General features: G+C 42.7%; 2 protein-coding genes and 1 non-coding gene across 5 annotated transcripts; 1 reads left to right on the top strand and 2 right to left on the bottom strand.

The window, feature by feature from the left end:
• The first annotated feature begins 1,251 nt into the window (after positions 1-1,251).
• Positions 1,252-8,452, top strand: LOC121539012 (cyclin-G1). Of its 2 annotated transcripts, XM_041847194.2 has the most exons (7): positions 1,252-1,445; positions 4,005-4,268; positions 4,590-4,843; positions 5,561-5,639; positions 6,001-6,111; positions 6,322-6,416; positions 6,943-7,076. In XM_041847194.2, exons 2-6 carry the CDS (start codon positions 4,005-4,007, stop codon positions 6,391-6,393), a joined length of 780 nt encoding a protein of 259 aa, XP_041703128.2. In that variant the 5' UTR covers positions 1,252-1,445; the 3' UTR covers positions 6,394-6,416; positions 6,943-7,076. The 2 variants fall into 2 exon arrangements, with proteins under 2 accessions (XP_041703128.2, XP_041703119.2); XM_041847185.2 differs by lacking the exon at positions 6,322-6,416 and having other exon boundaries at positions 6,943-8,452.
• Positions 8,453-8,500: 48 nt separating this feature from the next.
• On the bottom strand, positions 8,501-24,080 carry LOC121539021 (nudC domain-containing protein 2-like). 2 transcript variants are annotated; one of them, XM_045206784.1, is made up of 5 exons: positions 17,988-18,234; positions 17,647-17,892; positions 10,316-10,364; positions 9,807-9,958; positions 8,501-9,356 (listed from the first exon to the last, which is right to left on the bottom strand). In XM_045206784.1, exons 2-5 carry the CDS (start codon positions 17,818-17,820, stop codon positions 9,273-9,275), a joined length of 459 nt encoding a protein of 152 aa, XP_045062719.1. In that variant the 5' UTR covers positions 17,821-17,892; positions 17,988-18,234; the 3' UTR covers positions 8,501-9,272. The 2 variants fall into 2 exon arrangements, with proteins under 2 accessions (XP_045062719.1, XP_041703141.1); XM_041847207.2 differs by lacking the exons at positions 17,647-17,892; positions 17,988-18,234 and adding an exon at positions 23,650-24,080.
• On the bottom strand, positions 10,171-10,244 carry trnav-uac. Its single transcript has one exon. It is a non-coding gene; the product is annotated as a tRNA-Val (tRNA).
• Positions 24,081-24,148: the final 68 nt, after the last annotated feature.

Below are 24,148 nucleotides of genomic sequence, written 5' to 3'. Positions count from 1 at the left end.
TATTACACTGTAAAATTGTAGTGGTAAGACGTTTTATTAAAGGTGCTGCAACCTGCAAGAGGTTGTTAGGGTTGTCTATTTATAAGGAATAAGAACTTGATTTAACATACTGACTTTGTGCCCCCCCCCCATATGATCTATGGATTAGTCTACCTACTTAAATAATAATGTGAGTTGTGCGGTGGTAGTTAACAGTTGGGAATGTATAATTTGATGGCTGAAGATGAATCATTAAGGTGTATTGTTGAATTTGTCTGAAATTGAGAACAATATTCCAACAGAACAAAACGAACTTCTTTCAATTGTCATTTGACACTAAAACTACTGAAAAATATTAATATTATCCTGAAGTGTCCAAGATTATAGTTAAACTATCTTAAAATATGTTGTCTTATAAAGGTTATTGATTATACCATATATCGTATAGATTAGTATTTGCTCGCTATGAATAAAACTACTTTGAAAAATTGTCTTCACCTCTCTTTGATTCAATGTTAATGAATACATTCGGACAGCTCTGAACTTTGGTTTTTACCTCTCCTCATGTCTATACAGGCTAATAGGGCGTCAGAGCGCGCCACTGCACCCCTGGCTTTCTAGACTGTTCCAGAGTCCAGACCAATGACTGTACGGTCCAGACGCAGAGCTACTGGTTTCCAGTTACCAAATAGACTATTTTTTGAATTGTTGTTTTTACATTAATTGTGAAAATGTTATAGATGAAAGCCAATCTGCAAATTGTTGTTTGGACCTATATGCGTAATGGTTCATAAATAATTTAAATGCATTACATTTATGGAAACTCAATTTATAACAGTAGTTTGACACACAGCACAGGTATATGCTTAATTATTCTGGAGATGCCGTTAACATTGTGCAACCAAAAACTGTCTGCAACAAACTGTCAACAATATGGCACAATACATATCCTGGAGATTGTACAGTGCGTTCCATGGTGCCCGTGTCGTTCTTTCTCTAAAGAAGGTATCTCCCCATCATAACCCACGGGGGGCCAGTATAAAAAAAATATGTATTCACTAACTGTAAGTCGCTCTGGATAAGAGCGTCTGCTAAATGACTCAAATGTAAACGTCAATAACATTACCCCACCCAGTACTGCGAAGGGCGTGACTTTCTTGCTGATTGATGGGTTTGTATCGAATGAAAACTGAGAAGTTAGGGAGGATCGTTTCAACACTGGCCAATTAGACCTTGCTATTTTGGGGCATGGTCTGGACTAGTACTAAAGGCTGAAAACCCTTTTCCTTTCGCCTTACGCCAAGGGTAAGGGGTGTGCTTAGGAGGAGGAATTACGTTTGCTTACAGCTTTCTGATTGAAAGTACATACTATCATCTTAACCTTTATTTTCCTGAAACTATATATTTAATTCGCTTGCATATTTTCCACTGCAACAACCAACGCTCCTCATCATATCAAAGACAAGGTAAGAACCCTCCTTTTCACCATTATACTTCTTTCTTTGGTTTCCAACTACTAAGCACAATGTTAAACCATATCGTTATGTAGCCATATTGTTTCAACGATATCCTACATGTTCGTTTAGTGGTATATATATTTTTTGCCTCGACGGCCTACCGGTGTACTTCGCCATGGCTTCAACTCTTAAAACCGCCTGTTTTGTGAATAATCTGTGTTTTTTTTAGATGCAAATATAACACTAACATCAATTTATAATGTAGAAAAGTATTATTTGGAGAAAACCGTATACGCTGTTGTAGTATTAGCTGCGTTTAAGTTACTACTATCGGTGTTTCATATCCTCCATTGGTTTCTATGGGCAGGGAACATGTCCGGACACATCACGCAGACCTCGCGCTGCCAATGTAATGACGCACTGGCGCATGGGACCTTGCCTTGTTTGTTCACATCTCACACTAGTAAAGACTAGTCGTTTGATCTTTTTAAATAGTACTGGTTTATTGTCCATTTGAACTGTATTGCTAATGGTTTACACACAATAGATAATTATAACCTTTTTGGCGGATGTATGTGATACACGTCCAACTTTTTGACATGTCCAGACATGTCCCCATGCAGTAGGAAGTTGCGAACCCTATAGTAGGATTCAGACCAGTTCAATCTAGTTTAATGACAATTCAAGATATCGTGGTGACCGGGAACAGTAGTGGATAATGACAATATAATCAGCTAGATCAGGGGTCTTCAACCTTACCTTGCCCAGGGACCCTTTCCCAGGTGAACCGGCGACCAAGTGACCCCATCAAACGTCGTATCAGGTGAATTATAAGTAATCAACATTTTAGTTTGAAATTATTTTGACCTCTCCACTTTTATATAATTGGAAGAGGAAGTGTAAACTATAACATAGCGTATTAGAAAAATTAACTCCAAAGGTAACTCCAAACACATTTTTCGGTAAGGGCTAGCTGTTTAGCTGGTCAAACAAAGGTTAGCCATGTGTTGGCAAAAATGAATGTCCAAGTCAAGAAAGCTTACCAGCAGCCAGCGGCTGCCGCACTGGTAGCCTATTAGCTGGTGTTTTTTTCCAGTTTTAATGTCACATGCACAAGTACAGTGAAATGCCTTTCTTGCAAGCTCTAACCCCAACAATGCAGTAATCAATAACAACGTTATACTAAAAATACCAAGGTAGAACAAAAACACACGAGATATGGAAATGAGAAGAACACGATTAAGTAAGCATACTATATACAGGTTCAGTTCCAGTACCATATTTACAATGTGCAGGGATACTGGATCGATAGAGGTAGATATGTATAGGGGTGACTAGGCATCAGGATATGATAAACAAGAGTAGCAGCAGCTTACATGATGATTGAATGTGGGTGTGTGTAGCGTCATTATAAATGTGTGTGAGCAGATGATGGAGTGAGTGTTTGTTTGTGTGTTGTAGTATCAGTGTGTGTAGGGTGTAGGGTCCTGTGAGTGTGCATAGAGTGCAAAAATAAGAATAAAATACAAAGGTCAAATCAGTTTGTGTAGCTACTTTGTTAGCAATTTAGCAGTCTTATAGCATGGGGATAGAAACTGTTCAGGAGCCTGTTGGTGTCAGACTTCATTCACCGGTACTGCTTGCAGTGCGGAAGCAGAGAGAACAGTCCATGGCTTGGGTGGTTGGAGGCTTTAACAATTTTAAGGGCCTTCCTTTCACACCGCCTGATATAGAGGTCCTGGATGGCAGGGAGCTCAGCCCCGGTGATGTACTGGGCCGTCCGCACCACCCTCAGTAGCGCCATGCGATCGAGGGCGGTGCTATTGCCATACCAAGCAGTGATGCAGCCAGTCAAGATACTCTCAATGGTACAGCTGTAGAACTATTTGAGGGCCCATGCCAAATCGTTTCAAAGCCTATGTCAGATACTCCAATGAGGGTAATTTGCTCAATATTAGGATTTGAGAAATAAAGTTGGCATATTAGAAAGCTAAATATCCTATTTTCTACTGTAGGTATAATAAAATATTTGTTTGTTGCTAGCAATATAAACATATATATATATATATATATATCGTTTGCTGACCCCCTGCAGTAGCCTACCTCTGCGGACCCCCAGTTGAATATCCCTGATCTAGATCAATGGCGAAAGTAACAGTCTTGTCTCTACTAGGGGAGTAGAAGCCTTGGGCAGTAACTTTTTCTAAATAGGATGTAACACGTTTCCAACGTACCAGTACCATTGTGACGCGTACCGTCAAAACATCCCCAAACCTGTTTTTAAGTTCACTTCAAATAAAAGTAAGCTATGCTACTCATTCTTAATCATCAAGTTGATATTAAATGTAACTATCAATACTATTCCACTTATTACACCAATGTAACAGAATGGTGACTATCTTAACTATGGAAAATGCTTATTAAAGCTCTTATTAATACATTCCCTTGAATTCTGGCCCCCTTCCACAGATTGTGACTGTACTCATGAAGTTGAATTGAAACATTATATAATCAATTCCCATGAATTAATGTACTTAATAATGACCAACATCCTCTCCCTCTCCATAGATGCTTCCCACAGTGACTGGACCAGGGGCTCTGCCCTTCGCCGTGCAGTTGAAGGCTCTGACTGACCAGGAGTTCAGGTACCAACCCAAGCTGAGCGGTCTGAGGATCATTGAGACGGCCCATGACAACGGCCTGAGGATGACCGCCCGGCTCAGGGAGTACGAGGTGAAGGACCTCCTGTCTCTGACCAGGTTCTTTGGCTTCAGCGCCGAGACCTTCTCCCTGGCCGTCAACCTGCTGGACCGCTTCCTCGCCGTCATGAAGGTAAGACCTGGACATCAGATAGGGTTTGATTTAGAATTGATTCAAATCTGTCTTTTTATTAATTTGGTTTTAGGTGAGTAAGCAATACAGACAGGGAAACGAATGACTGTTACTCGACGTGCATTTGTAAAATCATACATCTAGTAGGTATAGGCCGTAGAACATTCTGATGTTACCGAATATCTCTTCACTGTGAAAATATTTCAAAGATAAAACCCCAAAAATCAAATAAGTGATATTCAATAACTATGAATATGAACATAACCATTAACTCCAACCATTTGGTAAATAACATTCCCCTCATTCTTCTCCCGTCACCAGATCCAGCCAAAGCATCTGTCATGTGTGGGCCTGTCCTGTTTCTACATCGCAGTGAAGACCTCCGAGGAGGAAAAGAACATCCCCGTGGCCAACGAGTTGATCCGGATCAGCCAGAACCGCTTCACCGTGTCCGACATGATGAGGATGGAGAAGATCATTCTGGAGAAGCTCTACTGGAAGGTCAAAGCCCCGACAGCCCTCCACTTCCTCAGACTGTTCTACAGCCACATACAGGACACGCTTGAAGATGACTGGTACGATGACTGTAGGCTTGGGCGGTATACTGTATATACCAGGGGTGTCAAACATACGGCACGCGGGCCGGATTCGGCATGGGGGTCCATAACAGGGGGGTCCAATTCGGCAGGTGGTTGAAGTAAAAAAAAAATATAAAAATAAAAAGGAACAAACAAACTCGATATTTAAAAGGACTAAAACCAAATCAAAACTGTAGAAACTTGACTGTCTAGCTCGCTAATAATTACCTAATTTTATTGCGGCACTCCGGACTTCGTGGAAGACCGACCGCGGGCCACGGTGCAAAATGAGTTTGACACCCGTGGTGTACACCGGGGTATCTTGAAATACCCACTGTATGTTTTTCAATACTGTTAACTTTTTTCAGCTTGTTTTTTCCCAATTTGGAATATGTTCTTGTTAAATAAATACCTGCAGTCAACTTGTGCACTAGGTTAATAGATAAAGCCCCTGTTGTATTATTTATTCATTATGAAGCCGTTCCACAAAGCAGCTGATTGAGCCTGTCTGATGGCTTGTGTTCACACATACACTCTCTAAAAGTAGTGGCTGGATAACGGGGGATTTGGATAAAGTTGATGCATTTCTCTCAAACTCAGTTTCATATATATATATATATCTCTTATGGACATTTCCCTTTAGCTCTTATGCCTTATAAAAGACTTGACAAACAAGTTGAACAGACATTATTAAAACCCATTTTCTCTCCATAGCAAGGACATCCTGAACATTGAGAGACTAGAAGCCCAGCTGAAAGCCTGCCATTGCTCTTTTACCTTCTCCAAAGTCAAGGTAAGATACTGTAGTTCTGTGTGTCAAAACAAATGTGTTTTGGTCTCATTTAGAATCTCTCAATACTATGTGTCAAAGCAAACCGATTTTAACTTGACTATAAAATACAGGCGCAAGGGGTGTATGTAGGCTAGTTCATGTTGTGACATTGGATCTAGGCCTATTTTGGTCAGCCACTTGGGAAAGGGGTGGGGGTTGATGAGCTTTGAGTGTGTGGGTGGAAAAACATACTCAAAAATAGTTTCAAACCAAACTGTAAAATGTTGCTCTGTACAAAATATCACTCTTAATATGTAGTTTTCATGTCAACCTAATGTCTCGTTCCCACTCTCTCTCGTCCATTCCTCCCCCCTCTCCACAGCCCTCTCTGCTTGCCCTGTCCTTGTTGACCCTGGAGCTTCAGGAGCAACATGACCACGAGCACATAGACAAGCTGCTCAATGCCTTCCAGTCTCTAAAGCAGCAACTCACTGTGAGTGTTTACTGTCCAGTCTAGCCAGATAGCCTGGTCTCAGGTGTTTGTACCGTCTTGCTCCTATGTCGTCACACCAAACATTTGGGGGCATAGGAGTTGGCAAGAGAGTACAAACAGATCTGGGACTCAGGCTCTACCACCCAGTGTCATATCACTCCCCAAACATGTCTGTTGTAACAGGATACTAACCAGGGTCTTGTTCATTAGGGCATACAACGGAAAACGTTTGAAATGTTTTGCAACGGAAAACGAGAGAAAAGACGCGCTCAAAGAAAATGAGTTTCTTATTGGACAAGTCCAAGGTAGTTTATCCCCCGTTTGAGTGTTTTTGTTTCCCCGTTTGGTGCCTAATGAACACAACCCAGCAATGGAAGGTGTTTACACTGTGGCTGCGTCCCAAATGGCACCGTATGGGGCCTGGTCAAAAGTAGTGCACTCACTGCAGGGAATAAATTGCCATTTGAGACGTAGCCACTGTTGGCTATGAGGTGGAGCGTTTGCTCTGCTCTGTGTGTTGGAGCCCCAAGGTCTATTGCCCAACGGATTGCCTAATGTTGAGGGTTCATGGAAAATGTAGGCAAGTTGATGATTAAACAAGACTCTGGAGAGACGTTGAATTTGATCTTTGGAATTGGGAACCCCCTCTGGATGATGTTTTGAATGATGCAGTGAATAAACGGGCAAACAGCAAACCGAGCAGCAGCAGCACTAAGGAACAAACGCTCTCTGATTGGCAGCTTTTAAAATAAATGAATACTCTGATGTGCTGCCAATGCTGCATGATAATAGTTCTGTTTTTCCTCTCCTGTTTCTTGTGTGTTTCCTCAGATCCGAGAAGGGGACCTGGTTACGGTGACAGAGTTGGTTATGAAGTGTCTGATTGAGTATTCAACCACCAGGGTCTCCAAGCCCAACAGCCAGAGGCTTCGTTGGATCCTCTCTGGCAGGACGCAACGCACGTTGAAACACAGCTATTACAAGATCGCCCATATGCCCACAATACCGGAGTCCGCCTACTGAACCCTGGGGGTGGGTGACCACAGTACACAGATGCAAAAGGAGAAGTAGACTACCACCTCTTCTCCCCTAAAAACATATTTTGTTTTTCAGTTTCATGGAAAAATAGCGACTTCCTGTACTCTACTGTTGCTACACGGTCACCCACCTCCATCACTAACCCATTTCCCTTACAGAACTGCATTATGGATGATGTAGTTCTTTAAGGGGAAAACCTGTTAACTTTTCTTTTCCTTTCTCTTGGTTGTTCTGTCATGGCACTTTTTGAATAAGCTCACTATTTATTAGCCTACATCTGCTTCATTGACTAAACGTGCATCTGAAATGGAACCCTATTCCCTATATAGTGCACTACTTTTGACCAGAGCTGATTGCTCTTTATAGGGAATAGGGTGCCACTTAGAATGCACTCTAAGGGAGTAATGCCCGGTCAAGAGTGGGTTTATCCGCTGCCATCTAGCGAAGGTTAAATCCTTCCTGGTTGAAATGCTTGCACGCGTGTATACAGTATGTTCTTATCTGAATCAGTACCAACATGAATACTCTGCATAGTATTCTATCGTGGTTGCTGGTTTTAAGCAATGAAGTATAGAACCACCTAGGTCCTCAGTCCACTATGTGGAAGAGGAGGGAGAAGGGTTTTGTGAAAATGCAAACCAATGGAACCAAGAAATCGGACCCAAAACCCTTAACTTCCACCCTAGGTTGATGAACTGGCCTAAAAATGCACACTCCTCTACCCAAGGTGATGAAAAAATTTATTTTTACTTTATAAACTTTTTTTTTTTATACTTGTGAGGGCGTTTGAGGTTTCCTCAGTGATGTGATGAAACTAACAATGATCCTGCGCATGTATTGGTTTTAGCTTGCAGGATAGCTGTGGATGACATGGTACCCCACTATGGTATCATTTTGGACACACCCACTATCTAATGTAATGTCTATTACTAACAACGGTTACAGATGAACATGGTCACTATTACAAAATGTGATGTTGAATTATCTTGATTTGTGGCAAAACTTTAGCCTTTAGAAAACAACCACTCGCAATTAATTTATTGTGCTAAAATGCACTCTAAGTCACTTAGATAAGCACAGTAGATGTAGGAAATTAAGTTAGTTTGATTTGCATTTACTCAAGTATTTGACGTGCTGAGGCCATAGCCAACCACAATTGATCTGACATTAAGTATTTTGTTAAGAATTTGAAATAAAGTTGATGTTCTGGAATTTGAAAACATTGCCTCAAAAAAAAAGTTGGAACTACATCTGTTTAACCCATGTGTTTTGGACCTTTCAATAAAACGATATTGAAAAGCTGTGTGGTTGCACTGTCTTCAATGTTTTGAAACCACACATCCATAAAGACCACTTTTCAACGATTTATTATAAATCCACAAAAGATTTCCATACCGGCAGCTAGTTAACTGAATTATGGCTATGCAGTCTGCTATGAACAGTTTGGCAGGATAAAACCAATCCAAAATAACGCAAAGGGTCAGAGAAAAGGCAGGGTGTGGGTTTGTGTGTTATTATGGCTTATAGTTCAATTTCAAATGACTGCATATTCTAATTGTTTCAGAACACATTGTCCATTCCTTGCCCAAAGGCAACTGCTCTTCCTATGTTGCATTCATATCCAAGAGGGAAGGTGGTAATTACCAGTTGTGAAGTTGAAAATACCATTTGGATGCGTTCACATGCTTTGAATGTTTGTGAATTGGCTAATGGCCAACAAGCTGCATCAAACTAAAAGTACAGCTATCATGCTTGTAAACAAATGATAGCGTTCAAAAACCATATTGATAGATTGCTTTTTATAAATGTTTTGTTACATTTAACTGCTGTTAGAGGTCATTTCACATCAGAGGTCAGCATGTGGGAGAAGTCGGCGCTCAGGGATGATGGATGAGTTTCTCACTAGTAATTACGGGTTGGAGGGCCGTTCAAGTGGATTTTCCCCAGTCTTATGTTGTAAATACCACCTTCCACTTGGTTATGAACGCAGCACTAGTCCCTCTACAGTACAATCTCTTCACCCCTAGGCAGGCTTCAACAGTGTCCATATGACAGAAATCTCAGGCATACTGTACAGTGGGTGGGTCCCTCTTGCTGTTCGACAACACTTTTGTGATGTCACTTTACTTCTGCAAGCTGGAGAAGTCTGGCCCACCACCTGCAAAGTTCCCAGAGATCTCTGCTCCACTGAAGTCAAAGCCAGGGTTCTGTTGATAGAGTGGGAAGTGACACAGCAAAATTAATTTAATGTAGAGAGAGGTGAAAGCAGTACGGAAGAAGCAAGCCTGCATGTTAAAATGCCTTCATCTATCCAGGTTCTTCAGATAATGTGGCTGAAGAAATAGGCTTGAGGTTTTAGGCTATTGAGAAGAAGCGTAGTCAGTGTTGTTAGTGTAGTGTTAAGGCTCCTTGTGTGATTGTCTATAGCAGGGTTCTTCAATTCCGGTCCTGGAGGGCCGAAACACTTCTGTTTTTTATTTCTACCTGGTAGTTAATTGCACTCACCTGGTGTCCCAGGTCTGAATTAGCCCCTGATTAGAAGGAGAGGATGAAAAACAGAGGTGTTTCGGCCCTCCAGGACCGGAATTGAAGAACCCTAGTCTATAGTATCATTGATTACCTCTATGGAAATGACTACTGGTATTGCCGTGACTTACCTCTCTCTGGAACCTCTCCAGAGTTAGTTTCCTCTGCATCTGGTCCTGGAGCCAGGCATCAGCACAGTACTCTCCCTGTAGCAGAGAGGCCCAGCAGTTACCCGCCTCCCTGTTGGTCTTCATCAGCATGATACGGATCAGACACTTATCCTCTGGAATAGACGTGTGGAGGGGGAGAGTGATCGCTTAGGGTTTATTTTCAACCAATATCTGCTAATGGCTTATCCACTGGATGGGAAATGTGTAGAGAGGAATGAATGAGCCTATCTTGTGAAAGACTGATTTATTATTAAAATTTTAGTCATTTAGTAGACACTTATCCAGAGCGACTTACAGTTATAGTGAGTGCATACATTTTCGTACTGGTCCCCCGTGGGAAACGAACCCACAACCCTGGCGTTGTAAGCGCCATGCTCTACCAACTGAGCTACAGGGGACTGTAAGCTTTACATTCAACCATTATGTGTTGATTGAATTAGAAGAGAGTGGATGACTTAGTAGAAACCCACCTAATGTCCACGTTCCTTCATCAGCAACAGTGGTGCCAAATAATTCACCCTGGAAGTACAAGAGACAGGACTATAAGCAAATACAATATGCAATCCTTCAGAGTCAACGACTGAAATGACTGCAACACTTAACAAAGAGCTGCAGTTAGTTTCAGAATGGGTGGCAGGGAATAAGTTAGTCCTAAATATTTAAAAAAACGAAAATCATTCACTAAACCCTAAACCTCAACAAAATCCGGTAATGAATAATGTGGAAATTGAGCAAGTTGAGGTGACTAAATTGCTTGGAGTAACCCTGGATTATAAACGGTCATGGTCAAAACATATTGATACAACAGTTGCTAAGATGTGGAGAAGTCTGTCCATAATAAAGAGCTGCTCTACCTTAACAGCACTATCAACAAGGCAGGTCCTACAGGCCCTAGTTTTATCGCACCTGGACTACTGTTCAGTCATAATAAATAATAATAATATGCCATTTAGCAGACGCTTTTATCCAAAGCGACTTACAGTCATGCGTGCATACATTTTTTTTGTGTATGGGTGGTCCCGGGGATCGAACCCACTACCTTGGCGTTACAAGCGCCGTGCTCTACCAGCTGAGCTACAGAGGACCACAGTCATGTGGTCAGGTGCCACAAAGAGGGACTTAGGAAAATTACAATTGGCTCAGAACAGGGCAGCACGGCTGGCCCTTGGATGTACACAGCGAGCAAACATTAACAATATGCATGTCAATCTCGCCTGGCTCAAAGTGGAGGAGAGATTCACTTCATCACTACTTGTATTTGTGATGAAGTCTTATCCACTGGATAAGACTTTATCACCTTAATGTGTTTGGACCCCAGGATGAGTAGCTGCTGCCAGGGGATCCCTAATAAATACAAATACCTGTAGCATACTTGCAACCAATCACAGCAAACAAACAGGTAATTAAAATGGACCAATAAGCTTGCAGTTCACAATCATGACTACCAAAATCCACCCGAATCTAGCCTAAGCGGGGTCGCCAGAACACCGCTAACATCCGGTTTTCAGGGATACAGTCATAGACAGTACAGTGATACAGTATTTTCAACTGAACTTCCGTTTCCCCTGAAAAACGGATGTGGGAATCCTGGTCAGGCGCATTTTAACGGCTGCTACGTTAGGTTAACCTGAACAGGCGCATTTTAACGGCTGCTACGTTAGGTTAACCTGAACAGGCGCATTTTAACGGCTGCTACGTTAGGTTAACCTGAACAGGCGCATTTTAACGGCTGCTACGTTAGGTTAACCTGAACAGGCGCATTTTAACGGCTGCTACGTTAGGTTAACCTGAACAGGCGCATTTTAACGGCTGCTACGTTAGGTTAACCTGAACAGGCGCATTTTAACGGCTGCTACGTTAGGTTAACCTGAACAGGCGCATTTTAACGGCTGCTACGTTAGGTTAACCTGAACAGGCGCATTTTAACGGCTGCTACGTTAGGTTAACCTGAACAGGCGCATTTTAACGGCTGCTACGTTAGGTTAACCTGAACAGGCGCATTTTAACGGCTGCTACGTTAGGTTAACCTGAACAGGCGCATTTTAACGGCTGCTACGTTAGGTTAACCTGAACAGGCGCATTTTAACGGCTGCTACGTTAGGTTAACCTGAACAGGCGCATTTTAACGGCTGCTACGTTAGGTTAACCTGAACAGGCGCATTTTAACGGCTGCTACGTTAGGTTAACCTGAACAGGCGCATTTTAACGGCTGCTACGTTAGGTTAACCTGAATCAGAGAGCGAAGCACCTTCACCAAGTTACCCTTCTGTATTGTGGCTAAGTACACTGAACAAAAATATAAACGCAACATGTAAAGTGTTGGTCCCATGTTTCATGAGCTGAAATAAAAATCCCAGAAATGTTCCACATGCACAAAAGGCTAATTTCTCTCAGATTTTGTGCACAAATGTGTTTACATCCCTGTTAGTGAGAATTTCTCCTTTGCCAAGATAATCCATCCACCTGACAGGTGTGGCATATCAAGAAGCTGATTAAACAGCATGATCATTACACAGGTGCACCTTGGTCCTCTGTAGCTCAGCTGGTAGAGCACGGCGCTTGTAACGCCAAGGTAGTGGGTTCGATCCCCGGGACCACCCATACACAAAAAATGTATGCACGCATGACTGTAAGTCGCTTTGGATAAAAGCGTCTGCTAAATGGCATATTATTATTATTATTATTGTGCTGGGGACAATAAAAGGCCACTCTAAAATGTGCAGTTTTGTCACACAACACAATGCCACAGACGTCTCAAGTTTTGAGGGAGCATGCAATTGGCATGCTGACTGCAGGAATATCCACCAGAGCTGTTGTCAGAGAATTTAATGTTCATTTCTCTACCATAAGCCGCCTCCAACGTCGTTTTTAGAGAATTTGGCAGTACGTCCAACCGGCCTCACAACCGCAGACCACGTGTAACCATGCCAGCCCAGGACCTCCACATCCGGCTTCTTCACCTGCGGGATCGCCTGAGACCAGCCACCCGGACAGCTGATGAAACTGAGGAGTGTTTCTGTCTGTAATAAAGCCCTTTTGTGGGGAAAAACTAATTCTGATTTGCTGGCACTCCAGTGGGTGTGCCTATGCCCTCCCAGGCCCACCTATGGCTGCGCCCCTGCCCAGTCATGTGAAATCCATAGATTATGGCCTAATGAATTTATTTCAATTGACTGATTTCCTTATATGAACTGTAACTCAGTAAAATCTTTGAAATTGTTGCATGTTGTGTTTATATTTTTTGTTCAGTGTTTGTACTAGCTACATCTTTATCAGAGCATTTATTTAAATAATGTGTACTTGGAAAATACATGTAGTGGGAATTATAATTATTTGGGAGTCACCTACAGTATGCAGGTAAAACTAGACGAGTTTTGGAAGGATGGCCTCGCGAGACTAAGGGATGGATTGAAATGTACAGAATTGTTACCTGGAGGAAAATGGAGGAGGGTCGTGCTTTTTCAATTTCAGTCAAGAGGAGGGTTTAGTATTTTTAAAATCTAGTCCAGGGGAGGATCATGTCATTTGTAATTGATGAAATGTCTGTATTTCTCAGTGTTTTAGAATGAGTTACTTATTAGACTATATATATATATTAGGGCTGTCAAATGATTAAAAATTTTAATCAAATTAATCAGAATTTTCAGTGGATTAATCATGATTAATCACTATTTGCAATTACACCTGAATCCTAACCATTTTTTTTCTGAAATGCATACGATGTCCCGCTCACGTGCAACAGACAGGAACTGTTCTTTACAAGCCTCCGCAAAATGACGCTCCTCAGTTTTTAATATAGTCAGCGCAAGACTTCAGTTCCCACGTGTCACTGATTAAATGTGCAGTTACTCCGAGGTAATTGTTGTTACTCACTGATGTCCAATGGTCTCCTGTCAGGGCGATATGATTTACTTGAGCCAAGACCTCTTTCCTTTTTTCTTTTTCGTTTTCATAGAGCTCGTGGATTTTCTTCATAACTGTGGCTCTTGACGGTGGCTTATAGAATGAGTCTTGAGACGCCACTTGCAAAACATCAAGGAAACCTGAGTCTTCTACAATGCTAATGGGTCTACAATCCTTTGCAATCCATTTTGCTATTGTGTTGGTCAAATTATCTGAGGTTGATTTTGTTAATTGCCTGCAAACATTCAGCGTGGTCTGGCGCAAACCACTTGCTGAATCTGACGGCCCAGCAAACGCATGTTTGGCGTTGACATGGTACTTCAAGCTTGAACAGCTCCGGTGAAATTGAAACTCCTTCTTACAAATCTTGCAAATAACCTTGTACTTGTTAACTGTACCATCATCATTCTTTTTATATTTGAATCCGTCAATAGGCCCACTTTGCTCACCTTGCTCCATCTCGCCTCTAGCTCCCAACCACTTTCCTGACCTGAATAATTTGTCACACTGCGCATGCGTGAAATGCGTTAAAAAAAATTGACGTAATTAACAGCAAACAACTAATTAACGTCGTTAACGCGCTATTTTTGACAGCCCTAATATATATATATCGATGTGCGCCTATAGGCTATTTAGTGTGGTCTCAATCAAATGATCCAGTTTCATTTGTTCTGCCTGCGGCTATGGAACCCTAACCTGTTCACCGGACGTGCTACCTTGTCCCCGACCTGCTGTTTTCGATCATGACACTCTCTACCTCAGAATGCTCGGCTATGAAAAGCCAACTGACATTTACTCCTGAGGTGCTGACCTGCTGCACCCTCTACAACCACTGTGATTATTATTTGACCCTGCTGGTCATCTGTGAACGTTTGAACATCTTGAAGAACGATTTGGCCTTAATGGCCATGTACTGTTATAATCTCCACCCGGCACAGCCAGAAGGGGACTGGCCACCCCTCAGAGCCTGGTTCCTCTCTAGGTTTTATTCCTAGGTCCCTTCCTTTCTAGGGAGTTTTTCCTAGCCACTGTGCTTCTACATCTGCATTGCTTGCTGTTTGGGGTTTCTGTATTTTCTTTATAAAATACATTTGATTTGATTTGATCCATAGCCTGTAGGCTATGAAGTGCATGCTGGGAGAACCACATAGCAAAGTTCTATTTCTAAGTTGGCTGCTGGGATGGTGTAAATAAAACTAGGCTGCATTACACACTGCAGTGGATATTCCAACCCTGAGCCCAGGACTGCTCTGCTCTTGCTGATCCAAAACCTTGTTTTGTGTGCTGCCTAACCAATGCTGTGCTGTGTAGGCCTACGGTGGCAGTTCAGGAGAGTCAAAGGATTCTTCGAAAATAATCTTGTGTGTGGACTAGCCTGCAGTCTATGTTCTGTTCAGTTTGAGAAGGAGAGCGTGAGGAAGAGGAGGAGGAGGACTGGAGGTCAACTTTGATAGCTTGATACTACTATAACTGATTTTATTCAACACAATATATGTCTTACCCCCGATGTATTTATCAGACTTATTGACCTCACAATAAGCCAGATTCTAGTAATTTATATTGTGGTGCTGAAACTTGGAAGCAGCAGCCACTGCACAATCAATCGGAAATGGACAGCTCATGGTGCTGAAAGTAGGCAAATTCGAGTAGGCATTATTCATTTCAATGTCTTCATTTTAATTACGACTTTATTAACGACAAGAGGGCTTTGTGTTGGAGCCTATGTCTATCTAAGAAATAAGAGGTAGACCTTCCTGTTTGACCGATGACATTAGGCTATAGGCTGCCATATCCATAGTTTTGTCTATCAATTCCTCCACCCACCATGCACTCGTTAAATAGCCGACCTCCGTGTCAGTGAAAAGCTGTTAAGTTAAAACCGAGACTCGAATGGAGGAGGTATGAGAGGGTATATGCCATAGGGCTACCTCTTATTAAAGAAAATGGCAAAAAGCACAGGTCTACCCCTTGTTAGTTTAAGATCTTGCGGAAAATAAACCGGATCTGACTGTATAAAGTGATCTATAACAGTGCTTTGGTCCGGAATACTTTATGCCTGAAACAAGCTGTAATACAGTATACAGTAAAGACGTGACTCCGATGCATATGGGGATATCATTGTTTCGTTTCTTTGACATTCAGAGGCTGCGCTACAACCTTCTATAGCCGAGGAGACATAAAATAGACTTTACTTGCGAAGTATTCTAATTCTGTCACTATCAATTGATTAAGCTATTCATTTTCTGTACAATAGAAGATGTTTAAACCCAGACAGCTTTTAGAGAAACACTTGTGACCTTCTATTGTTGGGTTAAAACACGGAAGAAGAGTAGCCAGCAGTTAAAGCTGAACATTTTCTGCGTTGGTAAGCCTACTATGTCTGGGGTGGAAAGGTAGGCCTCATTTTTTTAAGTACCATGCTCAGATTCCTAATGACGTCTGTACGAAAGACAATAATGAGTAAATATTTGTTAATCATAGGAGAGCTGTAGGTCTGCCCACCGGTGATGTGGAGCAGAGCATGCTGGGCGATCTCTGAGGAGAACGAAGTAACTAGGGAAAGTACACAAGCCGTGATAAGTTCCAGCCATCTCCTGTGATTACCTTTAGATAGCATTCTTTGTTTTAGCCAAGGCCAGTGTGTGTCCTTCAGAAATGTGAGTTCATATTTCTTAAATTGATGTGTTATGGACGCACTCCTTTGTTATGCTAATTTGCGTGTGCTGTGTCGTTGCACTCCTCTGATCATGCATTAGTGAAGGCACAGCCATGTTGTTAGGTTGTATTGCCCTGTGCAGCAGATGACCTATTGTAGCCATATTATTTATAGCTTATGTAATTGGAGGTTGTATTAAGCCTATACCTGCCTTTTAATATTGTATTTAATTTCGCCCTTTTCAGAACCACACAAACTCTTGGTTAACACAATTGTCAAGCCATACACTGTGCTGTGCCATCACTGCTCTGTGAATCAGCGTCATTAAACAACCTCAACTGGAATCCTACCGGTCTGTCATCTGTGCCCTTACAAGCACCTGGGAGAGAACACACAGTGCTAAGTAAAACCTAACCCTACAGAATATACAGTCCACCAAGTCCTCAACTACAACCTCTCAGATTTTATTATTTGCAAACGGGGACAGTTTCGCTGAAAACAAGACACACTGATTTGGCATTGGAGAAATATGATCAAATGAACACATAGGCCTATCTCTCTGTCCATTCTTAGCCTGTAATTTTGGTAATTTGTGGTATTAAAAAATATCCTGCTAATATGTAAAATGACGTAAAATTGCATGAAATGTATATAAAAGGCTTTTTTTCTCGGGCCTGCAAATACGATGATAGATTCATGCAATGCTTTTACTATAAAGGAGATATTTCCACCCCTACTCTTGTCCACGGTGGTCTGCGAACCCACAACCTTCTGGCCCGCAGCCCTGTGTGCTATCAAAAATTCTGCGTTGCCATGTAACGCTTTCATGACAAAGAACAGTTTCTAATTTTATACAACTGGTTACCAACATATTCACATAATGATTGACATATTTTCATTAAAAACTTTATTTTGATTAATTTATTCGTACTATTTCATCCTTCCACATGATATAGTCCCGACACAAATCTAGGGTTGCTAGAGACGCGACCGAGTCGTTCCTTCTTTTTGTTCTGTATCTATGGACGCGACCCAGTCGTTAGTTCTAAATGTTCCATTGCCATACTTGTTGGCAACGTTCTTATCCCTTGCTTGCTAGCTAGCCAACTACAGCTAATTTCCAGTCACGTCAAAGTTCAGCCAGAATAACAGCCAGCAAAGTAGCTGCAGAGTTTTCTGTCTGTCAGTGAGGGATGCCAGTAGCTATGGAGCGAACCTTCGCCCCGATGCCCACTCACTGACCTTATTTCCCTCGCTTCTATACCAGCATTGGTCAGTTTCTGGACTGTCGTGGTCCTGATGCTGTGATGTGTGTATGTAGGTGTTCCCGCTGCCCTGCAGATCCTGGGTAGAAGCGCTGCCAGATAGTTCACGCCCATCGGCTCTGACGTGTACTCCAGTGATGCCACCGGGCATAGTGGGTTCCCTGGCTGCTCGAACATGAATGATTGATTCTTTGCGGCCTCGTTATATGCGAGAGTGGCGTATCTGAGAGAGAGAATGCGTTGTTATAATATTGTTTCCCAGTAGCCTAATTACGAGTGCAATTTAGAAATAACACAAACAGGCTATGAACAACATACCTTTTTTTTTTAAACATGGAATGAGATGGGATTTAGTTGTCTGTTCCCCTCTTCGACCCAGATGTAACTGGAGATGGAACCACACGTTCTGGACCAGACCCCTTGGTGTACCGGGATTCAGAGCCTGGGAGTTTTGGAGCTGGGCCATGTCGTTATCGGTGATGGGAGGGTGGTTATTTGTGATATATTTTCCTTGCCTTCTTAGCTGTTTGATGTTGCCCAGAAATACATGATTCGGGGTGGTACATTCAGTATCCTTAATAAGGCACCAGCTGCGACCGATGGGTGGGTCATTTAGAAACCGGTTGAGGCCACTCTGGAGTGCCAGGTAGCTACTTCTGCTGTCCTGCTCCCCCTTCCCATTTCCTACATCTCCATAAAACTGTTGGAGAAGGATGTTCAACTCTTCCTTAGTGACAGTTTTGAAGTCAACAACTTTTTTATTCTCTGCTAGCCAGCCCTCGAAGCACCGCACAGCCCAGTTTGTATTCTTAACTGTGTTTTTTTTCGTTGCAGCTTTTCATTTAATGGAGTATCCCCCAAATCTGCATGCCTGGGTATTATTATTGTATTATCTATTTTTCCCATTCATCCATAGTCATGCCGCCGAAAATATGAAAAATAAATGTTCCACTCATCCATTTTAGTTTTCGCAACAAAGTATCGATTTAGCAAGTCAACTGAAGAAAAAAAAAGTGATCACATGTATGTTGCTATGACAACCAGCTCAATTTGCTGTCCGTCTCTTTCGGACACATTCACTTTATATGGGACGGTGGAGATCGCAATTCAATATTGAAAAGGTCGGAGGGAGAGACAGACAGCAAGGTTTATACAAATATCTGCCTTTGAAAAGCAAATGCTAGTCTAAAACAAAATGGGAGATAATGTATAGATACTTTTTATAGTGGATTGCCTGGCTGGGCTGATGAGACAGTGGATTGGGCAGTCAGATGGAACAGAGTAAATAGGCATTTCAACGTCATAGATTTAGCCGTTGGTAACTTGTGAAATAGACACTAGCTGGAATGCATTTTTAACCAATCAGCATTCAGTATTCGACCCACCCGTTGTATAATACTGTATATCTAAGGCTCTGGTCTGTCCAATAAGTGAGGGTAAACAGTACTATAATTGTGTAATTATTATTTTGGTATAGGGAGAGTGACTTTTTTTTTAAGCGTTCGGGAAGGTAAAATATATTTTGCTGAAGGGAGGGCCATCCAGTTTCATTTCAGAGAGGTCCGATTTTCTCCATGTAACCCTTATTAAATGGGTTGCGTGTGTTAGCGAGCCCCGGCCCACTAGCACACGCAACCAACAGCCATGCCTCCTGCTCGCCTGTGCTGTAGCAGCCTAAGAACTGCTCCCGGACTCACCTATTGCTGTTCACTGGACCGTATGATCACTCAGCTACACAGCTGATGCCTGCTGGACTGTTCCTTTATACGGTACCCCATCCTGTTTATCTGTTTAGCCTCAGCCCAAACTTTCGTCGCCATTACCAGTTGTTGTCTTAGCTCTCTCGAATAACACCTGGGATTGCGTTATGCCTCTCTCCCATGTCAATATGCCTTGCCTATTGCTGTTTGGGTTAGTTCTTATTGTACTATTTCACTGTAGAGCCCCCAGTCCCGCTCAACCTGCCTCAGATAGCTCCTTTGTCCCACCCCCCATACACACTATCTCTTTCATCGTTACCCAACGCTTAGGTTTACCTCCACTGTACTCATATCCTTCCATATCCTTGTCTGTACATAATGCCCTGAATCTATTCTACAACGCCCGGAAATCGGCCCCTTTTATTCTCTGTACCCAACGCACTAGAAGACCAAAAGCCTTTAGCCGTATCCTTATTCTACTCCTCCTCTGTTCCTCTGGTGATGTAGAGGTTAACCCAGGCCCTGCAGCCCCCAGTATCACTCCTACTCCTAAAAGCCTTGGTTTCTTGCATGTTAACATCAGAAGCATCCTCCCTAAGTTTGAGTTATTCACTGCATTAGCACACTCCGCCAACCCTGATGTTCTAGCAGTGTCTGAATCCTGGCTTAGGAAGGCCACCAAAAATTCAGAAATGTCCATCCCGAACTACAACATTTTCCGTCTAGATAGAACTGCCAAAGGGGAGTTGCAATCTACTGTAGAAATAGCCTGCAGAGCTCTATCATACTATCCAGGTTTGTGCCCAAACAGTTTGAGCTTCTACTTAAAAAATCCACCTTTCCACTGTTGCCGCTTGCTACAGACCCCCATCAGCCCCCAGTTGTGCCCTGGACACCATATATGAATTGCTTGCCCATCTATCCTCAGAGTTCGTACTGCTTGGTGACCTAAATTGGGATATGCTTAACACCCCGGCCGTCCTACAATCTAAACTAGATGCCCTCAATCTCACACAAATTATCAAGGAACCTACCAGGTACAACCTTAAATCCGTAAACATGGGCACCCTCATAGATATCATCCTGACTAATTTACCCTCTAAATACACCTCCGCTGTCTACAACTAGGATCTCAGCGATCATTGCCTCATTGCCTGCGTCCGTAATGGGTCCGCGGTCAAACGTCCACCCCTCATCACTGTCAAACGCTCCCTAAAACACTTCAGCGAGCAGGCCTTTCTAATTGACCTGGCCCGGGTATCCTGGATGGATATTGACCTCATTCCGTCAGTAGAGGATGCCTGGATGTTCTTTATTTATTTTTATTTTTTATTTCACCTTTATTTAACCAGGTAAGCCAGTTGAGAACAAGTTCTCATTTACAACTGCGACCTGGCCAAGATAAAGCAAAGCAGTGCGATTAAAAACAACAACACAGAGTTACATATGGGGTAAAACAAAACATAAAGTCAAAAAATACAACATAAAATATATATACAGTGTGTGCAAATGTAGCAAGTTATGGAGGTAGGGCAATAAATAGGCTATAGTGCAAAATAATTACAATTAGTATTAACACTGGAATGATAGAGATTATGTGCAAATAGAGATACTGGGGTGCAGATTTATCGGTGGTGACAGCAAAATAAATAACAATATGGGGATGAGGTAGTTGGGTGGGCTAATTTCAGATGGGCTGTGTACAGGTGCAGTGATCGGTAAGGTGCTCTGACAACTGATGCTTAAAGTTAGTGAGGGAGTCTCCAGCTTCAGAGATTTTTGCAATTCGTTCCAGTCATTGGCAGCAGAGAACTGGAAGGAATGGCGGCCAAAGGAGGTGTTGGCTTTGGGGATGACCAGTGAGATATACCTGCTGGAGCGCATACTACGGGTGGGTGTTGCTATGGTGACCAATGAGCTAAGAGAAGGCGGGGATTTGCCTAGCAGTGATTTATAGATGGCCTGGAGCCAGTGGGTTTGGCGACGAATATGTAGTGAAGACCAGCCAACAAGTGCGTACAGGTCACAGTGGTGGGTAGTGTATGGGGCTTTGGAGACAAAACGGATGGAACTGTGATAGACAACATCCAATTTGCTGAGTAGAGTGTTGGAGGCTATTTTGTAAATGACATCGCCGAAGTCAAGGATCGGTAGGATAGTCAGTTTTACGTGGGCATGTTTGGCAGCATGAGTGAAGGAGGCTTTGTTGCGAAATAGGAAGCCGATTCTGGATTTAACTTTGAATTGGAGATTCTTAATGTGAGTCTGGAAGGAGAGTTTACAGTCTAACCAGACACCTAGGTATTTGTAGTTGTCCACATACTCTAGGTCAGACCCATCAGGAGTAGTGATTCTAGTCGGGTGGGCTAGAAGTGCTTTCCTTTCCATCTTAAATAAGCATGCCCCATTCAAAAAATTCAGAACTAAGAACAGATAGCCCATGGTTCACCCCAGACTTGACTGCCCTTGACCAGCACAAAAACATCCTGTGGCGTACTGCATTAGCATCGAACAGCCCCCGCGATATGCAACTTTTCAGGGAAGTCAGGAACCAATATACACAATCAGTTAGGAAAGCAATGGCTAGCTTTTTCAAACAGAAATGTGCATCCTGTAGCACTAACTCCAAAAAGTTTTGGGACATTGTAAAGTCCATGGAGAATAAGAGCACCTCCTCCCAGCTACCCACTGCACTGAGGCTAGGAAACACTGTCACCACCGATAAATCTACGATAATCGAGAACTTCAATAAGCATTTTGCCAAGGCTGGCCATGCTTTCCACCTGGCTACCCCTACACCGGCCACCAGCTCTGCACCCTCCGCTGCAACTTGCCCATGCACCCCCCGCTTCTCCTTCACCCAAATTCAGATAGCTGATGTCCTGAAAGAGCTGCAAAATCTGGACCCCTACAAATCAGCTGGGCTACACAATCTGGACCCTTTCTTTCTAAAATTAGCTGCCGAAATTGTCGCAACCCCTATTACTAGCCTGTTCAACCTCTCTTTCGTATCATCTGAGATCCCCAGAGATTGGAAAGCTGCCGCGGTCATCCCCCTCTTCAAAGGGGGTGACACTCTAGATCCAAACTGTTACAGACCTATATCCATCCTGCCCTGCCTTTCGAAAGTATTTGAAAGCCAAGTTAACAAACAGATCACTGACCATTTCGAATCCCACCGTACCTTCTCCGCTATGCAATCTGATTTCCGAGCTGGTCATGGGTGCACCTCAGCCACGCTCAAGGTCCTAAACGATATAATAACCGCAATCGATAAAAGACAGTACTGTGCAGCCGTCTTCATCGACCTGGCCAAGGCTTTTGACTCAATCACTGCATTCTTATTGGCAGACTAAATAGCCTTGGTTTCTCAAATGACTGCCTCGCCTGGTTCACCAACTATGTCTCAGATAGAGTTCAATGTGTTGTCTGGACCTCTGGCATGCTCTTCAATCAAACGTTTTGTCACCAAAGCCCCATATACTACCCACCATTGTGACCTGTACGCTCTCGTTGGCTGGCCCTCACTACATATTCGTTGCCAAACCCACTGGCTCCAGGTCATCTATAAATCACTTCTAGGCAAATCCCCGCCTTCTCTTAGCTCATTGGTCACCATAGCAACACCCACCCGTAGTATGCGTTCCAGCAGGTATATCTCACTGGTCATCCACAAAGCCAACACCTCCTTTGGCCGCCATTCCTTCCAGTTCTCTGCTGCAAATGACTGGAACGAACTGCAAAAATCTCTGAAGCTGGAGACTCTTATCTCCCTCACTAACTTTAAGCATCAGTTGTCAGAGCAGCTTACTGAATACTGCACCTGTACACAGCCCATCTGTAATTAGCCCACCCAACTACCTCATCCACATATTGTTATTTACATTGTTATTTATTTTGCTCATTTGCACCCCAGTATCTCTATTTGCACATCATCTTCTGCACATCTATCACTCCAGTGTTAATACTAAATTGTAATTATTTTGCACTATGGCCTATTTATTGCCTTACCTCCATAACTTACTACATTTGCACACACTGTATATAGATTTTCTATTGTGTTATTGACTGTACGTTTTGTTTATTCCATATGTAACTCTGTGTTGTTGTTGTTTTTATCGCACTGCTTTGCTTTATCTTGGCCAGGTCGCAGTTGTAAATGAGAACTTGTTCTCAACTGGCTTACCTGGTTAAATAAAGGTTAAATAAAAAATAAAATAAAATAAATTATAAATAACGTTGACTCCCTAACTTTGAAATGTGTTTGTTGTGATGCCTACCTTGAAGACTTGTTGACCTTTGACGCGTAGTTCTATCTGTTTGGATCCCAGATTACATGTTACTTCTTTGCCAGACGTCCCATGGGGAACATTCACTTCAATAAATACCTCCTCCATGGTTTGGGACCAGTTTCCCCATGGTGTTTTACATGGGATAACACCGCTTCTCTCCTCGAAGTGGACCGACATGCTGCTGCTGATTAGCAACCCTCTCACGCCCCCTGATCTGATGGTTAGCTAACCGGCTAGCTAGCTAAATGATGTTTATTCTCTCAAACGATGTTCAGGTCCTAACTTGTACCGAGCCTAAGGATATGGTACCATCCCAAAACATATAGCTAGCTAGAAAATATTACAAAAGTTGTGTGGGATAGTGTTTACACCAGTCAGTTCATCCACAAACTTCCTGGAGTTACTTCCTCGCTGGTGGATTTTCTGGTGGCTCAACCGCCAAAGAGAATACATAGCACCACCTGCTGTTTAGACGCGCGATACAGAA

Source organism: Coregonus clupeaformis, chromosome 3 (assembly GCF_020615455.1).
Source record: "Coregonus clupeaformis isolate EN_2021a chromosome 3, ASM2061545v1, whole genome shotgun sequence".
Taxonomy (NCBI): Eukaryota; Metazoa; Chordata; class Actinopteri; order Salmoniformes; family Salmonidae; genus Coregonus; species Coregonus clupeaformis.
This window is presented reverse-complemented; position numbering and strand designations above follow the sequence as displayed.

Excerpts from the sequence above, each read along its gene's own strand:
- LOC121539012 (XM_041847185.2), top strand. The coding sequence starts at position 4,005 with ATGCTTCCCACAGTGACTGGACCAGGGGCTCTGCCCTTCGCCGTGCAG. Across the intron at positions 4,844-5,560 it reads GACACGCTTGAAGATGACTG|CAAGGACATCCTGAACATTG; the intron begins GTACGATGACTG and ends TTCTCTCCATAG. Across the intron at positions 6,112-6,942 it reads CTCTAAAGCAGCAACTCACT|ATCCGAGAAGGGGACCTGGT; the intron begins GTGAGTGTTTAC and ends GTGTTTCCTCAG.
- LOC121539021 (XM_041847207.2), bottom strand. The coding sequence starts at position 23,838 with ATGTCGGTCCACTTCGAGGAGAGAAGCGGTGTTATCCCATGTAAAACA. Across the intron at positions 9,959-10,315 it reads TGAAGGAACGTGGACATTAG|AGGATAAGTGTCTGATCCGT; the intron begins GTGGGTTTCTAC and ends CGTCTATTCCAG. Across the intron at positions 9,357-9,806 it reads TGGAGAGGTTCCAGAGAGAG|AACCCTGGCTTTGACTTCAG; the intron begins GTAAGTCACGGC and ends CTCTATCAACAG.